Source organism: Orbicella faveolata, unplaced genomic scaffold, assembly GCF_042242905.1.
Source record: "Orbicella faveolata isolate gen_17 unplaced genomic scaffold, um_ofav_v1 contig_15, whole genome shotgun sequence".
NCBI lineage: Eukaryota > Metazoa > Cnidaria > Anthozoa > Scleractinia > Merulinidae > Orbicella > Orbicella faveolata.
The window spans coordinates 990,675-1,013,790 of record NW_028301542.1 but is presented as its reverse complement, the minus strand read 5'-3'; the positions used below and the strand labels follow the sequence as shown (position 1 = coordinate 1,013,790).

Here is a 23,116-nt window from a genome sequence, read left to right as displayed (position 1 = left end):
AAAAGCTAATGTTTCGCTGGGCGGCAAAATGAGCTTCTTTTTATTGTATTGCGCCCAAGAATTTTCATAAATAGTCATAATATGCAAAGTAGTCATGCGCTGAGCATACGATATGCAAATATAAGCTCTGTGACGTGCAGTCAACCCGGAATCAGCTTCTCTCGTTGTGACAAGGTTAACATCGGAACAAGGACGGAAAAAAAGTTCACAAATTCACAGGAAAAAACGTCAGCAGTTATATGCGAACTGCTAATGACAGCTACTCCCACAAAAGTGACCCGTTTCGCGACGTGTGTGTTCAAGTGAATTTTTTTTGCGTTGAACCTATCAATACTGGGGTCACGCAGCGGACGGTGAAACCGTACGGATTATAAGTTTGTTATTCTGGTTATTTAACCGGCGAATTACGTCAACTGTCGGTACAGTACGGATTGAATGACACTGCTATTCTCTTAAGGGGGATATGTGAGGCGTGTTACAGCGCGATCTCTTTTATAAACAGCGGCTTCGTCGAATCCAGCAGAAATGAACGACGAGGATGATTTATACGACAGCAAACTACTACCGCCCGACACAGATCCAAGTACTTCGAGATCGGAAATCATCGAGTGTGAGCCGACAAATTCCGAGTTTCCTTCAGCCAAAGATGCCGAGGTTACAGAGAAAGATGTCGGCTGGGCCTGGGTTGTATGTGGTGCCGCATTCTGCGATTTGTTTGTTGTCCTAGGAATGCACTATACCGTGGGAGTCCTATACGCGGCCTTGCTAGACCACTTCAAAGAATCGAAAGCAAATACAGGTACAAAGTACATTTGAGATTTGTTGTTTACCGAAGTGAGCTATTAGTACATATTAATATTCTCTCAGATCAATCTGTCCATCTCTCGTAACTCTTCAATTCCTTTTAATAGCAAGACCGCGAATTTGACTTTAATCCTGGGGGGTAGTTCCAGAAAAGTTGTGTAGGGGTATGTGGCCCACTTCCCAAAACCCTTGCCCTGTTTATGACCAAAATCGTCGTTTTTTGCTACCCTATTTATGACCTGACCAAAAATTCGATAACCTACTTACGACCGTTGCAGCTGATCCAGTTGCCCTAAACATGACTTATGAAGGGCTTTTGGTGACGGTCTTATTGATAATGATGAAAAAGTAGCTTCTTCTAAGAAACATACTCAATTCAAGACCAGAGTGCAAAAACCATACCCTATTTATAACCAAAATGGCCAAAATTGATACCCTATTTATGACCAAAACGGCTGAAAAACCCTACCCTTGGGGGCCGAACATATCTATATAGCCAAAACGGCTGAAAAACCCTACCCCTTGGGGTAGTGGACCTATATAGTCCATATAATGGAGTACCCCCCGGGACTTAAATAAGCGACATCGCGCGCGCTGATTTCCCAAATTCCCGCAATTTTATGGTCTTGAATGGAGCTTTGTACTAAGTTTTGACTCCTCAGCCGTCAAAAAATCGTTATCATGCGTAGTCAAATTGTGGTTTTTGAGCGCTTACAAAGCATAACAAATTCGGCACTAGAGAAATATTGCTTCATCGCGCAGATTTGCATATGAATTACATTCCGTGCAGAAACAAACATAACTTTAATGAACAATCTGCTCGTCGCTTTTAAATGGTATCTTTTTGTTTATATCAATATGGTCCGATATCATTGATGCTACTTTACACTCTTCGTCCGTTGTTTAGACTTAAACAGAAGAGCTTTTTTTTTAAAAAAAAAAACATATTTGTCACATAATAGCATTGTTTGACCACGATTCCACTCTCTTGTTTGGTAGATTTACGTGAATGCTAATACAAAAAAAAAATATATAAACGGACATGAATCACGTAAGGCCAAGGTTAGCGTGTTCGAAGTCGCATCAGACAATAAGCAAAGTGTAGGCTCACAAAAAGGGACGCATTTCCGTCGGCTGAATTGAAGTCCCGAAGCAAAGGTCAACAGCATTGATGACAACTGAAGATATATATCCGGCAGTCCGAGGGCGGGGAGATGAGAACCTGGGAACGAGGTAGATATATCCGTAGACTTTTCTTCTGTTTATCGTCTAGTAGACGACTGCGCTGAATTGTAGTTGGTTTTCCGACAGTTTTGTTACAAAAGGTGAAAAGGCGGAATTTTTCATTTACATGCCCACAGTTTTTGGAAAAACACTTATATTACTTGACAATTGGGTATGTTTTGCACTTCAAATTGTCATCATGCATCACTGAATACGAGTGCGATTTCTAATGCCTGGCATTCAGTCAATTCAGTGGAGCCTAACTAAACCTGCGATCAGACGTTTCCCGTTCGCCGAAAAAAAGAAAAGAACGCCTGATCGCAGGGGAAGTAATGCCGGAAACCACGAGCAAGTGAAACACTGGTATTATCAACCTAAAGTTAATAATTTAAATATCTTAAATGACCTTTTGAACGAAACGCTAGTATTTTTAGCTGTCAAAGTGTCTTAGGGTACACTCAAAGAAAAATAATAATAATAGAAGTAGAGAAAGGCTCTCATTTCCGTTTTTTGGGATCAATTTCTGCCGGCGCCGGTCTCTCGAGTCCGGTCTCCCAGCGCTTACTTGTAACCTACGTAGACTTGTTTTGGCCCCACTTTATTTAGTTTTTTTTTTCTTTTTCGTCATTTCCGCCACTCCCTTTAGTTTCGAAGTATGTATTACGACATCCACCATTATATAATATTGTAATTTCATTTTTATAATAAAGTAACATCTAAACCTGAAGAAGGCTGGTCTGGTCAGCCGAAATATTGTTTTACTAAATATACCACTTTCTGTCAACCTTGCAGTAGTCTTTGACTTCTCATCGTTTTACTTTTCACGTTTGGCTGATTAGATCTCCTGTGAGATCTAACGTTCAATCAAGCGGGATGTTCGTTCACGGCTTTGCAGTTTATTTAGTTTCGACCTTTTCCTGAACAGCAGCTGGTAATCGAACCTATTCCGTTTAAAGTGGTATCTTTTTAGTTAATAGGGATCAAAATGAAGCTGAGCCACGCTCAGATTCGTCTCCTTTAGGGGTAGCATCCCCGACCTTTTCATATGGGAGCCCCATCCCCTACCCGGGCTTCTTACCTTTCAGGGATGATGCAAACCTTCGTTCCCCTAATTGTCTTTTCAAACCATTAGCAACTAATCTTTACTGATCATAGTTCTAAAATTATCTGGTATTTTTTCCACAGCATGGGTGGGTTCCATCGCGCAATTTTGTCTCTTCTTCTTCTGCTATCCCGGCAGCCTCTTGAGCGAGCGGTTTGGCTGTAGACGTGTTGTAATCGTTGGAGGTCTGATAACCAGCCTAGGTCTTTTACTGTCGTCCTTCGCGAACAGTTTAACGCAAATTTATCTCACGCACGGTGTCATCGTTGGATTTGGCACAAGTATCAGCTATCTGCCAGCGCTTGTTATGGTGGCGTACTATTTCGACAAGAAGCGATCTTATGCTACTGGAGTAGCGACATCTGGTAGTAACTTAGGAGCTCTCGGACTCGCGCCGCTGCAGCAGGTCGTCGTGGACTCGTTTGGTTGGAGAAACTGCTATCGATTTTTGAGCGGGCTCGCTCTTTTAATATCTATTTGTGGGATGCTGTTTAAGCCCTTGGAGGAGAAAAAGACTGGTAAACACAAATTCGCCAAGAATTCCGAGATAATCGAGGCAAAGTCTTTGAAGAAAAAGGGTTTAAGTTTCCCAAGAAATAATTGGTTCATTATCTGGGCTGTAGCTTCGACTATCGCAACGTTTGGCTATTTTATTCCACATGTTCATTTGGTAAGTTGGTATTCTCTTATTCATTAGAGCCATTGTCAACATCGAGTGTCATTAAAACCAAAAGCAAAGAAACCATGATTGCATATTTACTGGTGTAGCTTACAAGCTCAGCTTCATCCTCAAATTTGACCAGCGTCCATGGTTGCAAATCGCTAAAGGACTGGAAGCCTTTTTGTTCATTTATACCTAGTTCCGACCTTTCTTATACTAGTTCCTGTACGGCTGTACGGCTCCCTGGACCTCGTGATCAGAAAACAATTGACCGCAGAGAAATATCTAGGAACTAGGCAAGTCCTGGCCGGCTCTGATTGACCCGGAGCAAGAGAATAGTGAGACTTACCGACTCCTCATTCCTATCAGGCTATGCCACTAACTCAATCATTTCCCGCTATATATTTTTGCTACTATTGATAACCTGCGTAGCAAGTGTTCCCGCACGAAGAGCTTTTTCGCATTCTAGCCGCGCGTAAATTGGGACGAGAGCAAAAAATTGCCCCAATATACCTCGTTGATTTTTTGCTGTCACTCCAATTTACGCGCAGCCAGAATGCAGATCGAAGCTCTTCGAACGGGAACGCTTGCAACACAGGCTATATCACTGAGTACAATATTTGCCATCAAACGAGAAAACTCTCAACTGTGTAGGCTTCATATAACATTTCTCTTCATAAATCAGTTCATATTTTCACCTGGTTTGCTCTTGGTTTCGTTTCAGGTACGTTACGCTGAAGAGATGGGCTCTTCGCATCGCGACGGCTCGCTGTTGCTTTCTTACATAGGGATTGGCTCCGGTGTAGGAAAGATTATTTTCGGAAAAATCTCAGATCTTCCTTTTGTAGATACTTTGCGATTGTACAATTTCTGCATGGTTCTTTCCGGGCTCTCGCCTTTACTGGCTATCTTTGCAACAGGATATCATATGCTTGTAGTGTATGTGGTTGTCCTTGGTCTGTTGGATGGCTGTATTATCGGGCTTATGTCCATTGTTACGTTCGAATGTACAGACCGTGACAAGATGTCCGAAGCCTGGGGAGGAGTCCTAATGATTCAGTCCTTTTCAATGCTACTCGGAGCTCCCGCGGCAGGTGAAAATAAAATTTTGATTTTAAAAGAGCTACGTCACGGTTTTCGCCTCTTGAAAAGTTTAGGCTAATTTTTTTCAATTCCTTAGTTTGTAATCCGTGTTATTCATCTTCATCCTTTGCCATCCTTGTTCCTTTCTGGTTTATTATTATCTCATCGGTGTTTTTCTATCTTTGTAAAATACTATTTTCAGTTTTCCTTCTTTTTAAAGGTGATTTTGTTGGTGGCCCAGATGACTGCAAATACCTTGACTGAGCTCCTTTAACTTAACCCAGTCAGCCTTCCTAGGTTGTAAAGCTTGCTCGTACGTTCACACTGGCGATTTTTCTTGTAATTTCTGTCGCGAATTTCAGTGCAAATTTTGTTCCGCTAAGGTTGCACTTTAAATCGGGCTTGCAAACCGGCTTTGATGTCAGAGCGGTTCGGTCATGATCAGTACAGCGTGAAATCGCCAGAGATTTTGAACTTACTATCATACTTTTTTTTCTCTAACAGTTGTGTACATCCTCTTAAACAACGCTTATCACATTTTATCACATTTTATTGAAGTTCTTTAGATGAAGCGCTCAAGATGTTCACAAATTATAGCAATTGTAGCGCAATCGAAGGGAAATTCGCTACAAAAATTGCACCAAAAATCACCTGTGTAAACAGGCGCAGAAGTTTCATTTGTTCAAATGAGTGGGGAGAGGGGAGGTAGGAACCCGGGAGTAAACGGGACAGAGAGTCTACGGGAGACGGGTAAAGGGAAGAAGGAATGGAAATAGGAAGTCAGAGGAGAAAACGGGCGGGTAAAAGGTACGGAAGGAGGGAAGTTCAGACCCAGGAGTTTAGATCTCCCTACCCCCGTTACCTACCCACCCCTGCTGTTCCCATATCATTAACCGCAAAGTAGAAAAAGAAAAGACTTAAAAGCATTTGAATCTCCATTGTTAATGCTCGCGATTTTGCTGTTACTTCTTTTGCAGGGTGGTTCGGTGAAGTGACAGGACACTATCGCAATTTGTTTTTTCTCGCTGGTGTACCGACCGTCACTGGAGCTTTCATATTTTCTTTGATACATTGCGTGAAGGACCCGTTGATCGAGAGTCAGCAAAAAAGAGCCCTTATTGTTCCTGATCAAGAAAAAGAAATTATATTCGTGTATGACAGGTTAACAGTGGTGTAAAATAGATCAGTAACTATTTAGTTCGTTTTCTACAGCACTTCGCTATACTGTACTGAATTTAATTTCTGCCGTTTGTCAATCTGAACGAGAGATCACAAACCGGCTGTACTCTACAATACCATTGATATTGTGAGGTTTTTTGTAGAAACTAGGGCAGTTTTTTTCCTGGTGGTAACTATGGCAAGTGATAAATAGAAAAAAATAATAACTAAATTGTTAGCCTTGAAGAAGGACAGTTTTGTAGAATCGAATTACGGGAAAGATTTAAGATGGAGGCAAGTGCAAAGTGCGAGTCACGCGCATATCACGAGCGACCAGCACTGTCTGACTCATAGCTATATTGTACCCAGGTAGTGCAACTTTTAATATCTATATATTTTCCGGCAAGAGTATTTATTTTTGTTTATTGGATATTTACAGCTTGCACGACTATATATACACAGCCGGGTTGTAAAATTTAGTGAATTTATACTCTTTATAATTTAGGGCTATTCTTAAGGGAATTCGGAATGTCATCATATTTTGTAGAAATGAAAGAGAGTAAATAATTTTGTAAAATAAATAAAATTGTACCTTTTTGTTAGTTCATCTTTCTTGCATTTAATTTTTACTTATCACTTATGTCTTGTAAGGCTATGTAGCGTATTTTTTTGTGCTTGAATGATCTTTGTACAGTACGTACTCGCCTTAATGTGTTAATTCATTCTTTTGCCAGAGTTCTTTTGCGGTGTACTATAAACTGAAGAGAATCTTCCAAATTTTAGCACACTTAGGCAGCGTCCATATTACGCCGGAGAAATTTGGAAACGGAGCTGTGTTTCTCCAGTTAGACCTACCGTTCACACTAATCCGTCACGAAAACGGAGCTTTTTGGAAACGCTCTTCAAACCGGAGGAATTCGAAAACGCTGGCTTTTTGTTTTCGCGTAGACGGAAAACATTTTGACAACGGAGCTTTTCGAAGGCGATGGCGTTCCCGACAATCGCATGATTTTTCTGACCGAGTTTTCCTCAAACACAAATCCAAATGACCGGTGATTGTTGCATTTTTAAATTCAGAAGGCTTAGTGTGAACGGAAAACATTTGATGAGTTTTCAGAGTGAAACTTCCGTTTTCAAATTCTCCTGGCCTAGTGTGGACGAGGTCTTAGGTGAAACATACAAAACTACCATTGATGATAAACCAAAAGGAAACAAGGGCAAGGATGATAAAGACTAGAAGACTGATGTATTACGTGAAAGAACAAAGGTACTCCCTTTTGATCACACAATCACGCTAAGTTTGTTTTCGGTCTCGTGACTACGCGCCTGCGCCATATGACACCCACATCGAGCTGATCTTGTCAAAAACGCGCTTTAGGCAAGTATCGATCCCCTTCTTCTTCTACCCCTTGGTTTAAGATTGAAGAACAATTGATTCTAGGTATTTCTGGGTTAACTGCATTGTAGAAGTGGGGAGGGACTCTCTCTCTCTCTCCACCAACCTCCCCCCGCCCGCCACCACTCCCCACGCGACAAATTTTGTCGATCCAGTCCCTTTTCTCGCCCAGAACTTGCGCCTGGCAATATTCGACCTCAACCGCACAGTTGTCACTGCGGAATTGTGCACTGTAAAAACTGAGGTTGTGTTGCGGTTGTCTTGCAATGTAAAGGTTGTTCAATTCACTGACCGCCTAGTATAATTGGCTTCAGAATGCAAGTGTGGTATTTACAGGATGAAAACATCAGAAATACTCGGAACCAAGAGTGACTGTCGCGTTGCACTGATCCCTCTGAACTAAATCCTCACGTATGAACCTAACCGAGCTGCCGTTGGAACTGATAGACGAAATACTGAAGCGTCTAGATGCGATTTCTCTCGCTAAATCTCTTCAGGTTTGCCGTTCATGGCTGTCTTTACACTCGCAGCCGAAATACAAGCTACTTTGGAGACGGGCTTGCTTCAGAGATATTCCTGGGGATGTTTTGATCGAATTAACTGGAAGTGGATATATTGACGAAACACCAGGCAGATTAAGTGACTCTGCAGAGAATATTCAAGTAGAAAACAGTAGTATTGACTGGAAAGCTATTTATCAGAAGTGGTTTAGAAGCCGCCATATTAGAAAATGGCCTTCCATGATAACAGGACTTAAGGGTCACAGAGGTGTGCAAACAGGAAGTTATCATTTTCTCCGGATTGTTTCTACTGAATGGTAGACTGATGCTCAGTTATGACACAAGGTGTTTTGGTGCACCTGTAATCTCTCCCCTGCCCCCCTCCCCCGAAACACCCATGGATCCTAACTCTTAGCTACTCTTGGAAGGCACTCTAAAATAATTGCTATTCATGCGCTGATAGTAGCTGAGTAATTATAAACAATAATAATGGATGGAACTCTTTGGGATATCAGCTGATAACACTTACGTCACCCATGACTATTCTGGATATCCCAAGAACTTCATCCAATAATAACGTGTATCCATGGCAGTGTAGTGATTTATGCAACAATACTGTTGATTGTGGTGAAAAAATTAATAGCATGTTATCTTTGGTGTGTAGGGCCAGTTTGGGATGTGAAATTCTCAGGTGCAGACCGAGTTGTAACTTGTGGAGATGATGGCACCATTCGCATATGGGACAGCTGGTCAAGTCATTGTATTGCAGTTCTTTCAGGGCATCTGGATGCTGTTCTCTCAATCTCTCTGAGGCAGATAACAGGTTTATGTAGATTCTTGAAAAACCTAAGGCTTGTAATAATAGGTAACCAAGTGTTAATCCCAGTTAATGTTAGTACAAAGTTATTTCTTAATTGTAAGTTGTTATTGTATTTATTGTATTTATTTGTTTTTGCACTTTAATGAACTGAGACAAAATTGAGGTCCATAATCATGTCCAAAAGAAGAGCAAGGCCAATATCCAGCCATCTTTACCGAATAAGATTGGTCACAATGAAAGGATCTTTTATACTGTTATAGAGAATAGAAAACTCCATTTTTCCCACAGCACATAGTGCACAATCTTAAGAGGGTAACCAAAGATACCTCTATTTTGCCCACTCAGATAGCCAATCGCAATGCAGGATTTGATTCACCTTGCCTAGTCACAGAGTGTCAGTCAAGACGCATACAAAGCCACTTAATATTTTGAGTTACAGACAAGCGGTTTAAGTGTTGATGAGTCAGCGTTGATATATTTAACTTCGTAATTCCAATTCATACTTTCTTTTTGTTACTTTTTTACATGGGTATTTCACTCAACACAGATATCCCCCATGATCTCATTGTATCAGGCTCCAAGGACTGCTCAGTTAAAGTTTGGAACATGAAGAAACCAAATACCACAGCAGCTCTAACATGCCATGGCCATACTGCTTGTGTTAATTGTGTCGCTGTCATAGAGACTATTGCTGCCTCTGCATCTGATGACTGTTCTGTTAGAGTCTGGGATATTGTTACAGTTTGGTTGACTTTTTGTCTCTTAGTAGTGAAGCAATCTTTTGAAAGTTTAAAGTGGTAGCTAGTGTCTTTGTATTTAATTTTGTATTTCCCAGGGCTTGAAAAAACCTGGAATTCTAGCTTGCCCTTCAGACAAGAGCTCTCAAATTTTGCTTGCCCTGGGCAAGTCTTATTTTTTTTGTTTAGTTGAAAGACAACTTGCCCCTGGAGGCCCTTGCCCATTGGGAAGGTGTTAGTCCAGGACAACTACATGGCACTTTTTTCAAGCCCCACTTTCCTTGGTCAACAAAAAAAATGTAGTTGATGTCAAATATTTCAGAATTGAGAAGTGATTCTATCTGAAAGTTTTCACCATTTTAACTTCTAGGGTCATTGTATTCACACACTGTGTAACCTAGGTGACTGGGTGAAGTATGTGAGGCTTTGGCAACATGATACACTACTTTACGTTACTGATAACACTCAGTTGGGTTTGTGGTGAGTAACAAGGTAGATAGGTCAGATTTGAGAACAGGGCATCAAAACTTTCTACTGGGCTTAAGGTGCCATTTTTCTGGAAGGCCTGTAGCCTGCATAGCTGGCGGGATTCATGAGTCAGTGATTTTTGATGGCAGAGCCCCTCTTTTAGGGAATTCATGAGTGGCAAAGCCAAAAGTGAAATTCCCAAATTCAACTCAACTTGAATCACTAATACCCTCACAGCTTCACCACTTGTATTCATGGCTTCGCTGCCAAAACCAAAGCAAATCAAGCAAAGGTCTGGGGACAAAATTTCTGTCTGTTTTACCACATTGAAATGTTGTTTTGATTAAGATTTGCAGATTTGCAGATTTAATTTTCTCTAAGAAGTGGGGATCATGTGGCTGCCTGGACACCCATCCTTGCAAGCTGTTTTATGACTGTCATGTCAAGTACTAGGACACCCATCCCCCTCTTTTGACACACACCATCTAGAATTTAAATGCACCGTTCACTCTACTGTAGATATTAAAACTATTAATGCACCATTACCCTGATAACTTTACAGGTCCATTAAACATGGGGAGCTTCTATCATCTCTTAACCTAGCAGATACAAGAGGTCAGGGCTACTTTCCAATGACTCCTGGAGTTCAAGGTGCTGTTCTCAGGGGAAAAACAGCTTTGGTCTTGACTCACTCTAAAGGACTCTTTGCATGGTGTGTAACTTTCATAATTTCTTGCTTTTTGTCTTTTGGATCAGGCACTTTCCCACATTAGCTAACAAATTATTCCAAGCAACACATAACATTTTTTTTCATCTTCTGCTCTCTAGGGAGAATAAATCTGATGGCAGCAACATTGTTCACAACTTCTCTTTGATTGGTCCACATTCTAACAGTGTTCAACGAGGAGAATGTTTGGCCATGCATGGGGCATTGGCTGCCATAGGAACTCGTTCTGGAGCAGTCTATGTGTATCATCTTGAAGGAAACTGGGAAAATCAGGTAGGCAACTGCTGGTAAAAGTCAAGCCGTATGTATTAATGACAACATCCCCCCAAGTTGAACCACATTACTCAACAGGATGCACAACAGCTGGCTGTTAGGAAAACAGATCTATAAGAAAGCATCTAACAGTCGGAACAGGGTGGATCAAAGTGCACAAATAGCGGCAAACCAACATGTCATCCTACAAAAAGTGATACGCAAACAATCAACCTCAATGCATGCTGAAGATGGGTACAATTGCAGTCATAATGCAGCAATCAGCACCTCGAAGTGACATTCATTGTGAGACAAACAAATTGACTGTTATCTCCTGTCATAGAAAATGGTTGGAACCCAGGGGTATCAGTAGTTCATGTAGTGTGATCACTTGGGTGAGGGTAGTTCTGAAAAGAAATGCTATTGGTGACTGGTGTTTCTCAAAACAAAAGTCACCTTCAGAGTCAAGTGAATGCTGTTTTTCAGTTGGTGGTATTATAAATCTGGTCCTGTAATTTCCTTCGTGAAACCAAAATGAACACTGACCACACGATACATTATTTCTGTTTCAGTTCACCAAGGTTCACCATGTGCTGCATGGATATCATGATCCTGTCAATGCAGTTTGTCTTGATGATGATGGCGAAGGTCCTTCCCTTGTCACTGGAGGTGATGATGGCATCGTCAGGATTTATCGCTGGTTCCCACCTAGCATTTAGGTTCAAGGCAAAAGACTGAACTCTCTTGCTGTAGCTGATTAAATAACTTCTTTTCCTTTGCTACTGAAGGAAAAGATCTTCAGCTGTTTGAGTCAGGGTTGAACCTTAAATCTTATGTTCAAATGTACTATGCTTCAGCTGATCATGAAAAGGTTAATTTTACTTATTAGCAAGACAATGTTTACCAAAGATACTTAGCTTAAGAAATGGCGAGTTCCAATGGTTTTGGTGTGTTATTTCTGCCCCAATTGGAAACACGCAGCAATAATTTATAACATAACTTAAAATCTCTAACGACAGGTTACAGTTCTTCATTTCACATCAGTTGTAAGAAAGTAGCTGGCTGTGGTTGTTGTTTATCGATTAAAATCATAAGATATCACAGCAGAACAAATTTATTTTTAAAGACATGTTAAGATTTGTCTATGGTTATTAAGACCAATCAATCAAATTACTTTATGTGCAGTAAAAGCAACAGTTTTGTATATTTGTTCCAATAATTATATTAGAATACAATAAACAGACAAGTTCTTCACTATCGGCAAATACTGTCGGTAACTACTGACCTAAAGCTGTTTAATAAAACATGTAAATCATTCTTTATAATACTGGTGTATACTAAGTACTGGTGTGACTGTACAATGTACTTCTATTATGTGCTGGGACTCAATTAGCAAGTACTGCTATATATGACAAGAAAATTCCTGATTTTACTCTGGGTGTTATCTTATCTTAACTTATCTTCAGCCCATCAAATTTACTACTGACAGTGTTTATTCTAGAAAATATCCCTACCTCCCCAACAGAAGGGACTTTTTCCAAGACACCCCATCCCTCAGGAGATTCTAATTAAGGTTCATACATTTCTTTAAATTTTTTGATCTTAAAGAACCCCCACCCCCAGAAAATTCCTATATCTTCTGTGAGGGGATATGGATATTTTCTGCAACTGCACATTGTGGTGGGTGGCATTAAAGAATGCACAGTTCTGTGTAAGCCATGTATTCAAGTTAAACAAGTCTCTTTGTTATTGGAAGACACATTTTACTATCAATGAGTAGTAAAATTGATTAACAGTACAGTTCTTATTTTACTCAACTGTAGCCTGTACCCAGTTATTTGGTGCAAAAACTGCATTAAACTAATTCTGAAGCAAATTAGTAATAGGCCATTTGCAAGTTGCCTTTTGCCTCTGTGTCAAAACGAGTCTAAGTGTGAAACCATTCGTATGAAAATGAGTTCCGCCTACAGGTTCATTTTCATGCAAATCAAAGTCATTTTCATAAGGATAGTTTTGCACTTAGACTCGTTTTAAAACAGAAGTGCAAGGGAACTCAGAAAATGGCCTATTATCGGGATATTTGCCAATTTAGAATGAAAACCAAATCCCTGGCCCTTTCTTACAAAATACTGTACAAAAACTTAAATACTTAAAAATATCTGCTCCAGAACCTTTTGACAAAATGTCCTGTAGCATCTGTCAGATTTAAATTTCACTAAGAGCTCAAAACCAAATAATGTTCTACCAATTTTCTTCTGTCCGTCCAAACTTAAAAACAATTGCACTGTGAATGAAAAGAACAAATCATTAGGAAAGCATCATTTTATTAAGTACTATTAACCACAAGAAATGGACTGCACATTTTCAGCCCAAGTAAATTTGTTTCCATTACAGTAACTGAGCATTGGGTTTATACAGAAGGCAAAATATAATTGTGTAAATTCATAGAAGTATACAGTACCTGTATGTTGTACGTCAAAATGAAATTCAGGTTAAAATGATTTTAACCTAGTTTGATTCTCAGTTTCCTTTTTCTTCTAACCCTAGTAATTAAGGTTAGAAGATTCAGGTTAAAATGAAATTCCTTTGACTCTTAACCCTGATTATTCAGGGATCGTGAATAATTTATTATTCATGAGCCATGAATAATTAAGAAATTTCATTTTAACCTGAATTTCATTTTGACCTACAATATATATACTGCAAAATTCTTCAATGAAACATGACAAAGGACCTGACTAAGAATTACAAAACTTTAAGGTGTCTACCACCAGCTTCAATTTTAGACTTTGCAAAAGGAACTCATTTTACTACTACCCCCCTCTCCCCCCACACCCCACACCACCACCCCCCTCCCCCACTTTGCAACCCAACGTTGAAGCACAGGCCATTAATTTTATACAGGCCACTTAAAAATAAATAAATTAAATAGTGCTTTGAGGCACCCTGTGATTAAACAAAGATTCCTTGCAACTAATTTGGTGACTAACCTGAAGAAAATCAAAGCATTCTGCAAAAAGATTGCCACTCCTGGCCATGGGTCTGAAACAGCTATAAACAAAATAACACAAGTGAGAATCAAATGTCTCAATAGAGAGTTAACAAAAGTAAAAAGAAAAACTATGTGGTGATCAATGTAAAAACATCTGAAAATTTCAGTACCTGGAGCAACATAACCACCAAAAAGGATCCAACTTGCTGCAATCAAACCCCCAAACAATAATACAAAACCCATTATGAGCCAGACCCTGGCACCTGCAAAGACCAAATGAATCAATGAAAAAATGTGCATAAAACAATCAGCAGAAAAGAACATTTATTTAGTTTTCAGCAAAGTGTGTTGCATGTATTACTATTTTAATATTCCTGGAGATCTGCATCTGATCTGAAAATAATGGGTTTTGAGCTGATTGTTTAACCAAAGCTGGTTTATACTAAAGCTGGATTTCAAAATAAGTCACCCTTTTACAAAAACATACAGAGCAGCCGAGTGCCCATAAGCACTAGGCTGACAAAGTTTGCTTAGCTCTACCAAAAATCTCGACGAAAATTGTCTCCACCAAATTTACAATTATTTTGGTAATGGTAGGCACACTCAAAAACAATAAAATATTTGTTGACCACAAAGTGTCAACCACGCAGCGAGGTCAACAATCAAAGAGAGATCAAATTTACTTAATCATTTTTTTTCTTTCAAATCATGGCATGTGAATTGAAAAAAAAAGTCAGTTTTCACACCTGACAAAAATTTGTCCAGCTCCTACAAGTAAGCAGGATGCCGACACCTTTTAAGATTGGAGAGGGTAGCTGACAAAACTTGGTAGGAAAAAGAATCACCATGCCCACTTGTATCACAGGACTGATGACAGATTTTTTCGCAAAATAAGCAAAAATTTGCTTTGTGCATATGGGCCCTTACTGCCTTAGCAACCAATCTAGAACATGGACAGGACACGGTCCAGGCCCTGTTAATATTCCATAACTGGTGGTAAAAGAGGGCCTTCATCATGTGTACTGATGATCCAAGTAAGGAACAGAATATAATATGCATCTCATAATTATACCTGTTTGTCCAATGCACCCAGTGTTGTAAATTTCTCCTCTGACCTGTGCATTTGACACTGCATTCACCCTAATGAAAAAAATCCAATTTCATTTAAGAAATAGAAAACATGTATTAATAATGTTTTAATTGAGTTATTAGAAACACGAGTGGAAGTTTGTGAGAACAAGAAATGCTGTGGGAACATGAGCGAACAGGCAAGTATTTGCACAGCCTTTACTAGGTTTGCCAAACTTCCATGAAAAAACTTGGTCCATAACTTACAATATGGACCTCGAACCTGGTTAGTAAGAGGTATGAATTTCTGAGCAGTTGCTAACTTATTTCATTAATTTACAAACGAAATAACACAAGAACCATGCTACAGAGTAAATGAGAGCATTATAAAACTTACATAAAGACAGCTAAAGACGATATGACACCAGGGGTATGGTAGGCATGCTCAAAATCTTTTGTAGCTGCTGCGTCTATCATGATCCACCAGCCAATGAAAAACTGTTGATTCAGACAAATATCAGTTGACCAAAAAATTTTTTTAGTTGGGAGTATGTGCTTAATGAAGCCGGAAAGCTCAATGATTAACAGTACAGACTGATCGAATCATGTGTACTACAGGCATCCATGGTCGAATGTCGATCGATACCCTCCATGGACACTCTATCAACACCTCAGTTGACACTCCATCGACACTCCATTGACATCTCGGTCAACAGTCAGTCAAGAGTTGACTAATTTCCAATTGATTCATAAGAGTCAGTCAACACTCAGCCGACTATCGACCTACTGCTGATCAAGTGTTGACCGAGTATCAATCGGGCTGTCAATAGAGCATTGATCAAGATGTTGATCGTGGGTACCAATTGAGAGTATGAATCGACACACAACCGCAGATGCCTTCAGTGCACATGATCCGACTGATCTGGATTGAGAGATTGCAGCTGAGTATCAGGGGTTATTATGCTGTGTCCTTAAGATGGCAGACAATTCACGAATCTCTGAGTGCACATTTAGGGAGTAGCACCGTAGAGCCCAGGATGAATTTAAACTTGCACAAAATTTGATTTGCATCCAAGTGTATAGCATTGACTTATATTGCACTGACACTAAACACCTTGAGCAGCAATCTGGATCATAATATGGTCTTTGGCAGGTTCTAAAGTTTCTAACATACACTAAATGTAATCATTTGTCTAAACTATCTAGATAGCTGCACTTAACTCTTGAGGAGGGGGACAAGAGGGTCTGCACTTCTGTACCCACTGCTACCGGTTCCCACCCTTTCCTCAATGGCTCCCATCCCTCTGTGCTTCTCTGATATTAGCAAAATGTTACACAATATTTCCAATATTTTTCTCTATTTCTCCTGGGTCCTGCCACCTTGAAAATCCCTCTTACCACCCTGTTTTCTCCCACATCCCACAGAGTCCCCGCCCACCTTTACTCCCGGGTTCCCGCCCCCTGTTTTCCCTCACTACATTAACACTAGATATTTAAGATTTTCGCTTTGCTTCAATATCGTGGCTGTGTATCGTTAACTAACTTTGAACTAAAAGCATTAAGTTCAAGATCAATCCAACGTGTGTGAGTTTTTAAGTATCCCATGGTTGTACAAGATTTATATGGTTTGAGATATCTAAATTCAATTCAAGAGTGAATTCAAATGCAATAAAACCTACATGTAAATTCGATATGGAACATCGACAGCTACTGACAGTATACGAAGACCAACGTTTACAAACATGAAAAAAGCTTTCTGTAGACAAATGTATGATACTGGAAAGGGTTTAAAATGCGTAAATTAAACAGACATCTGTTAGTCTGTTTAACTCTATAAGCCTAAAAAAATCTTATACATGCAGCTACCAGATTTGTTTCAGCTTATAGGGCTTACCAAAACTCCAGCAGAAACTGATGAAATTAAGTTCCTCCTCTCCGAAATCACCTCGAAATCGGGACAGTACATCTGATCCAAGCATCCACTCATGATGGTCAGTTGTGTCTAGAATAATACAGCGAAAAATTGCCCTACATTTACACTCCTTTCCTTGTAGCGTACGTAAAGGTTATTTATGTCGATGCTTGTTCCTTCCCAGCAGACTTCAAGAAACTAGACTTGGTAGCCACTCTATTTCCTACTTGGTAACCACTCCAATTAGTCAGCAACCGCCATCTTGGTTTTGGTGGTGTGCTCGTGTGACAAAAGGCTTTTTAAGAGGAAAAAAAAGTTCCCTAAGTTGAGGGAACGCTTACAGAAGAAGAAAAATGTCTATTATGGAATACAATGGCGCTGCCATCATAGCGATGGTTGGTAAAGATTGCGTCGCCATTGCGGCGGATCGTCGCTTGGGAATTCAAGCACAGACGTTGTCTTGCGACTTTCAGAAAGTCTTTCAGATGGGAGATAAGCTGTTTCTCGGTCTTCCCGGCTTGGCGACAGACGTGCAAACCGTTTCAAACCGGCTAACGTTTCGCAAGAATTTGTACGAGCTGCGAGAAAGCCGTCAAATCAAGCCTAAAACTTTCATGAGTATGGTGTCAAACTTGCTCTACGAAAGAAGGTTCGGGCCATATTTCGTGGAGCCCGTGATTGCGGGTTTAGACCCGAAGACCAACGAGCCATACATCGCGGCGTTAGACCTGATCGGTTGTCCGATGGAGACGAAAGATTTCGTGGTGAGCGGCACCTGCTCGGAGCAAATGTACGGAATGTGCGAATCCTTGTGGGAGCCAGATCTGGAGCCTGATGACCTGTTTGAGACCATCTCACAGGCGCTGATGAATGCTGTGGATCGTGATGCTGTCAGTGGCTGGGGTGGTATAGTGCACGTGATAGAGAAAGATAAAATAACGACACGGACACTGAAAGCAAGGATGGACTAGACTGTTTCTGAAATAGCTGAACAATGCTGACTGTACTAAATTAACATACATTGGAATCCCGATTTCTCAAACCCTCAGTTTTTCAAACATCCCAATAACTTGACCAAAAATGTGTTTCCCCTCCTCAGTCAAACACTATAACGTTACCCCTCCCCACCCCCCCGATTTCTTGAACTATCAGATTTTTCAAACCAATTTTCGCTTCCCTTGCAGGTTTGAAAAATTGGGATTCCACTGTACTGTCTTGTGAAGATAAGTATTCAAATGCCTTTTACTTTCAGATGGCTCAGAATTTGCAACCTTGACAGGTGAAGACTAAGTGTGTTAATTTCCATGAACCTTTAACATCATGCAAAATTTTTGAAAATCATAAGTAGAAGGCATTAGGGTAATTTGACAAGAACCTTAGCTATTGCGTGAAAACCCTCTGTAGTCCCCAAGTCGTTCGCCAAGTTGATAACTGTCCATAATGCATTGACTAAGAACTTTTTGACAAGACTAATAAATAGTCCCCAGCGTCTTGTTTATTGGATCCCAAATGTCTGGTGTTCAGGTGTTATTATGAGATGACTGTTACTGCCAATGCTTTTTATAAAAATACTCACTACATGTATATGGCAAGAACCTGAGGAGCAAGGATGGCACAGTGGTGAGAGTACTGGCCTTCCCGGGTTCAATTCTGGCTCAGTGCCATATGTGGGTTGAGTTTGTTGATGGTTCTTGCGTTGCTCCGAGGTTTTTTCTCCGGGTTCTCTGGTTTTCCTCCCTCCACAAAAACCAACATCTCCAAATTCCAGTTCAACCAGGATAGAGAACCCACATGAAAACCAGCTAAGGCGGATGTAGCTCTCTCTAAATATTGTAATTGTTTTATGTTATTTGGCCGAATCCTTGATTGGCTACCTGAGCAGGCAAGATGGGGCTATGTTTCCTGCAGTGTCCCACAATCAGGGATGAAGCTAAGAGCCAGGTACTGGCTAAATTCTGCAGCTCTTAGAGATCTTACACTAGTTGAAATTTCACTAGGAAACAAATGTCTGGTGGGTAATGTTGCAGACCAGAAAAGCAACCCGAGTTTATTAATGAACTTGCTTAGATCTTTCTTTGTTATATCCCACCTTCATGCCACATAGTGATTTCATTGATCAAGATTACTGAAAAACAAGAACTGGGCCACACCCATTATCCAGATGGGTTGATTTTATGCTTGCTAATAGCCCAGATGTCTAGCACTTCTCACTGAACTGCAAAAATCCTGGTGGGATGTGAATGGAGGCCTCACCCGGGAGCTGAAGTGAGAAGTACAGTGAGCCAATAGTGCATTGGGAAACTTACGTCTCCAATCCCATGCAGACTATGCAAGTTGACCTAGGAGCAAAATTCCGCACGACAGTGTGTGAAATCCATGACCAACTATGATACAGAGCTTTGGTTTCCTAAAACCAACTTCTGACCAGAAAGTCAGGCTAATGGGAACTTATCAGTGCTTAGCCACCACCTGTCTCCACTCCCCTGAAAAAGCGTTACCACAAACGGTTTTCCCTGTCTAAAAGGAGATTTTGCAATTTTTTCCATTGTGTATACATCACCAAGTGTCCTGCCGCAATTGGAAAAGAAGCAACTGTAACCTTCATTTTCAACTGACGTAAATCACAGAAAGTATACCCCTTCTGTTTGATATCATAAATTCACTATCTTTCAATGACTGTTGGTCGTGTATCGGATTTTTTTTTTTTTTTTTGATCAGGACGCGTGCAATTTTTTTTGTCAACCGAAAAAGCATCCTCGTTGAGAAACAGCACTAAAATGTCCCCGTTTCAACTGAGCCGACTTCAGACGTTTTCCCTACGGTATTCTATAAACAAAAACATACATACTTTATTGATAAGTCTGTCAGTGTGGTTTCAGCGTGACCGACTCTTCGCGTATCTTCAAAGATCAATAGCTTAGGCCCCATCCACGCTGCGGCGGAGGAATTTGAAAACAAAGCCTTGTTTCTACGGTTAGGTCTATCGTCCACACTAATCCGTCATAAAAACGGAGCTTTTCGAAAACGCTCTTGAAACCGAAGGAATTTGAAAAGGCCGGCTTTTCGTTTTCGTGCGGACGGAAAAAATTTTGAAAACGGAGCTTTTCGAAAACGATGACGTCACGATAATCACGTGATTTCCCTAACCGAGTTTTCCTCTAACACAAATCCAAAATGACCGGTGATTGTTGCGTTTTTAAATTCCTCCGGCGTAGTGTGGACGGAAAACATGAACCTCCGTTTTCATATTCCCACGGCGTATGTAGCCGGTCTGTACGGGGCCTTAAATCTTGCTTAGGAAAGCTTTCTCATGTGTCTTACTACAGTTGATTTCTTTAATTTTTTTTAGCAAGGTACCAGTTCTCCTTATGAGGGGGCCGCTGTAATTGGCTAAGCTGTAGCGGCTCCCCTGGCAATTCTGTTTTGTTTTGCTGTCTGTTTTTTTTTTTTTTTTTTTTTTTTTTTGCTTCCTCTTCTTTTTTCTTTTTCTTTATATGTAATAGAAGGCCAAAGCTTAATAAATAAATAAATAAATAAATATGCTGGAATGCTTCACAAATATCTTAATATAAACCAAATTCCGAGAGATAAGGCGAGTACGTTATATCCACATGTTTTTGATATTTTATTACGTCTTTCTTGATGAAGTAACGCTTAAGGTCATTTAGGACTCGGTGCTCCACTAGCGATTTCTCCTCACAATATCGAGGCAGTGTCCAGCTAGCAGGTGGCGAGAACAATGAAAACGATCAGCAAAAATAACCCGCAAACAAGAAAACAGTTTCCGAAACATTGTTGTGGAAAATCACCTTTTCGAACAAATTTACGTGATTTGCGCGTATTCGCAATAAATATGGTGTAAGCAAATTTTGTTCCCTTGAGGTAAAAATGATTCTGAGTTTTTTTCAGAATTATCGCCTTGCTTCTTCCGTTTGCGCATCAAGAAAAAATTTTCACAAACAATGTTTCTGCAACAATGTTCCTTAACGTTGCATCGCGTTTTCAAAACTAACCGTTGAAAGAAATACGTAGAATCAAATACCAGAATTATTATTCCGAGCTGCGGGCGCTGGAAGGGTTTTCAAATTACATTTGGTTGATGGTGATTTCGCGAAATGAAATGCGGAAACAAATTCAGCAGAGGAAATTGCCCGAAGCAAGCAGATAAAGAGAATTATCACGCAAGCAAATGTGTAATGTAGGTCATTAAAAGTGTATAGTTCAGCGAAGCAATTTCCTATATATCTAAAGTAAGCTAACAATGAATTTTTACCTGAAAAGCTTCTACAGGTAACTCTATTGTAAGTTGCATCACTGAAGTAAAAAATTACCAAGGCAAATCAGAAACCCTCTATGATTCTGATTATTCAAGATGCCACGAAGCCGGAATATGGAAAATTTCTGTTGTTTGATTTCAATGCTTAATAGAAAAGCGCTGAGTTGATCTCTTCCACTGTAATCTCCGTGTTACATTTTTTTTAGAAGTTCACTCAGTTTTTAAATAAATACAAATCGAGTTCTTGTAGTGTTTAGGTTTATTTAATACTAGCTGACAGAATCCGCCATCAAATATTTGACTAAAGTGTTTTCTCTTTCAACGATTCATTGATCCGAATCATTTCTCAGAGTGATTTTCAAATTCTTGTCGCCAAACATTTCCCGGCTTCACAAATTTTCAAGTTATAATTCCTTCACTCCGCTTATGACAACAACAGTACTTATTTTAAAATCTTAAAACTCTGAGATCTAACTGGAGGTCACTGGAGAACCTGCAGCTGGAAAGATTTGAACCAATAAATATTACAATTCTAAATTTAGATCGATAGGGGAGTTGTCCAGGGCGAAAAATTTATGTTCAACTCGGCCATTCGGTTTAACTTTAACGACACGAAAACCTTGACTTTCTACTTCATCTGACTTTCCCAAAGAACTCGTTTGAATGATCTCTAATTCTTTGTCCTTCCCGACACCATTTAAGAAACCGGCGAAAACGTATTTCGCGTTGGCTTCAACAAGTTTCGGGGCGATTTCTTGTCTGTCGCTAGAATCAATGTTTCCCAAATCGTTCTCTTCGTCAATGGATTTTCTAAACCAGGGTATAGTTTGTAAAATAATTATTTGCTTGGGTGGGTTCACCTGGGATTCCAACAGCTTTGATTCCAGCCATTCTTGTTGTTCTGCCTTCAAATTTTCCGTCTCGGCGCTGGAGTGTTTGTAAAACGCCGTGTTCACGGCTAAAAATTGAACACCCTCTACCCAAAAAGCAAACCAGTCATCGCCAAAGGTATTACGATATGTCTCAAGGCTACCTAAGGTCGGTGGATCACCGCAGTCAGTCGGACCACAGACACACACAACCGGAATTTCCGCGCTTAAATTCTCAAACGCGGACTTAAAACTCTCTAGCTGTGGAAAATATTCTTTCTCGTTCGGCTTCGCATTTGTATAATTTCCCTGCACCAGTAAAAACCTCGGTTTAGGTTTCATGTTGTTAAGAGCGCTCACGATTTTTTCCATGGTACGTTTTTCAGTCTCGCTGCTTTCTTCCGGGTGCGCGGCCGAGCCGAACTTCGGAGCAACAACTTGAACGAAATGAAACATTTCTTTGCAGGTACCTTCACGGTATCTTGTAAATACAGGTAGCTTGTAATCTTTGGCTTTCAAAATTCGACTTTCCTCAGGAGTCTTTCCCGCTCTGCTCGCTTGATTCATTACCAACGCGTCAGGATGAATTTCCAAATTTAAGCCTAAGTTATCCGGACGAAGCATCTTCGTGTTCGACCGCCGCCGCTGGTTCGCAAAATTATGTCGTATAGTTTTTCTCCAATTCACAATATGAAACATATGGCTTTCGACACATGCGTACACTGTAATATGCAAATCCGTAGACTGATTAGCCTGTGTTTTGCAAAGATGTCAAACGTATGATTTAAATAATACGAAATACAACAAAGCTGCTCCCGCAAAGAACGCTTATTTGAATAAGAAGGCCCCACCTTAAGCTCCCTGTTTAAAGCGAAATTTTTCTACATTTGAACTTTTTTTTTGTATGTACACGGTAGGTATACGTATACTTGAGAAACGTGAAAAACTATCAGGACAAACGTCAATTATACAGTCAAAATATTTGGAATGACAGTTTGGTTATTATATTCAAAACGATATGGAATTTAAAATGTCAATCATTTTGAGAACAGTTTTAAATATTTTAA

General features: G+C 40.1%; 5 protein-coding genes across 6 annotated transcripts; 3 read left to right on the top strand and 2 right to left on the bottom strand.

Annotated features, from left to right (window-relative positions):
* The first annotated feature begins 118 nt into the window (after positions 1 to 118).
* On the top strand, positions 119 to 6,630 carry LOC110069125 (monocarboxylate transporter 4-like). Its single transcript, XM_020776586.2, has 4 exons — positions 119 to 799; positions 3,214 to 3,800; positions 4,516 to 4,885; positions 5,852 to 6,630. Exons 1-4 carry the CDS (start codon positions 526 to 528, stop codon positions 6,049 to 6,051), a joined length of 1,431 nt encoding a protein of 476 aa, XP_020632245.2. The 5' UTR covers positions 119 to 525; the 3' UTR covers positions 6,052 to 6,630.
* A 960-nt stretch (positions 6,631 to 7,590) lies between these two features.
* LOC110069010 (uncharacterized) lies at positions 7,591 to 12,257 on the top strand. 2 transcript variants are annotated; one of them, XM_089287801.1, is made up of 7 exons: positions 7,591 to 8,196; positions 8,593 to 8,744; positions 9,274 to 9,489; positions 9,856 to 9,965; positions 10,516 to 10,665; positions 10,782 to 10,953; positions 11,505 to 12,257. In XM_089287801.1, exons 1-7 carry the CDS (start codon positions 7,842 to 7,844, stop codon positions 11,649 to 11,651), a joined length of 1,302 nt encoding a protein of 433 aa, XP_089143927.1. In that variant the 5' UTR covers positions 7,591 to 7,841; the 3' UTR covers positions 11,652 to 12,257. The 2 variants fall into 2 exon arrangements, with proteins under 2 accessions (XP_089143927.1, XP_020632089.2); XM_020776430.2 differs by having other exon boundaries at positions 7,592 to 8,196; positions 8,593 to 8,751; positions 9,296 to 9,489.
* On the bottom strand, positions 12,031 to 17,096 carry LOC110069012 (transmembrane protein 50B-like). The gene is made up of 6 exons (XM_020776432.2): positions 16,887 to 17,096; positions 15,390 to 15,490; positions 14,997 to 15,064; positions 14,095 to 14,187; positions 13,923 to 13,983; positions 12,031 to 13,216 (listed from the first exon to the last, which is right to left on the bottom strand). Exons 1-6 carry the CDS (start codon positions 16,977 to 16,979, stop codon positions 13,174 to 13,176), a joined length of 459 nt encoding a protein of 152 aa, XP_020632091.2. The 5' UTR covers positions 16,980 to 17,096; the 3' UTR covers positions 12,031 to 13,173.
* Positions 17,097 to 17,128: 32 nt separating this feature from the next.
* LOC110069011 (proteasome subunit beta type-3-like) lies at positions 17,129 to 18,407 on the top strand. Its single transcript, XM_020776431.2, has one exon. The coding sequence runs from the start codon at positions 17,258 to 17,260 to the stop codon at positions 17,873 to 17,875; it is 618 nt and encodes a 205-aa protein (XP_020632090.1). The 5' UTR covers positions 17,129 to 17,257; the 3' UTR covers positions 17,876 to 18,407.
* Positions 18,408 to 20,505: 2,098 nt separating this feature from the next.
* Positions 20,506 to 22,874, bottom strand: LOC110068984 (serine/threonine-protein phosphatase CPPED1-like). Its single transcript, XM_020776396.2, has one exon. It carries the CDS (start codon positions 22,746 to 22,748, stop codon positions 21,705 to 21,707), a length of 1,044 nt encoding a protein of 347 aa, XP_020632055.1. The 5' UTR covers positions 22,749 to 22,874; the 3' UTR covers positions 20,506 to 21,704.
* Between the last annotated feature and the right edge of the window lie 242 nt (positions 22,875 to 23,116).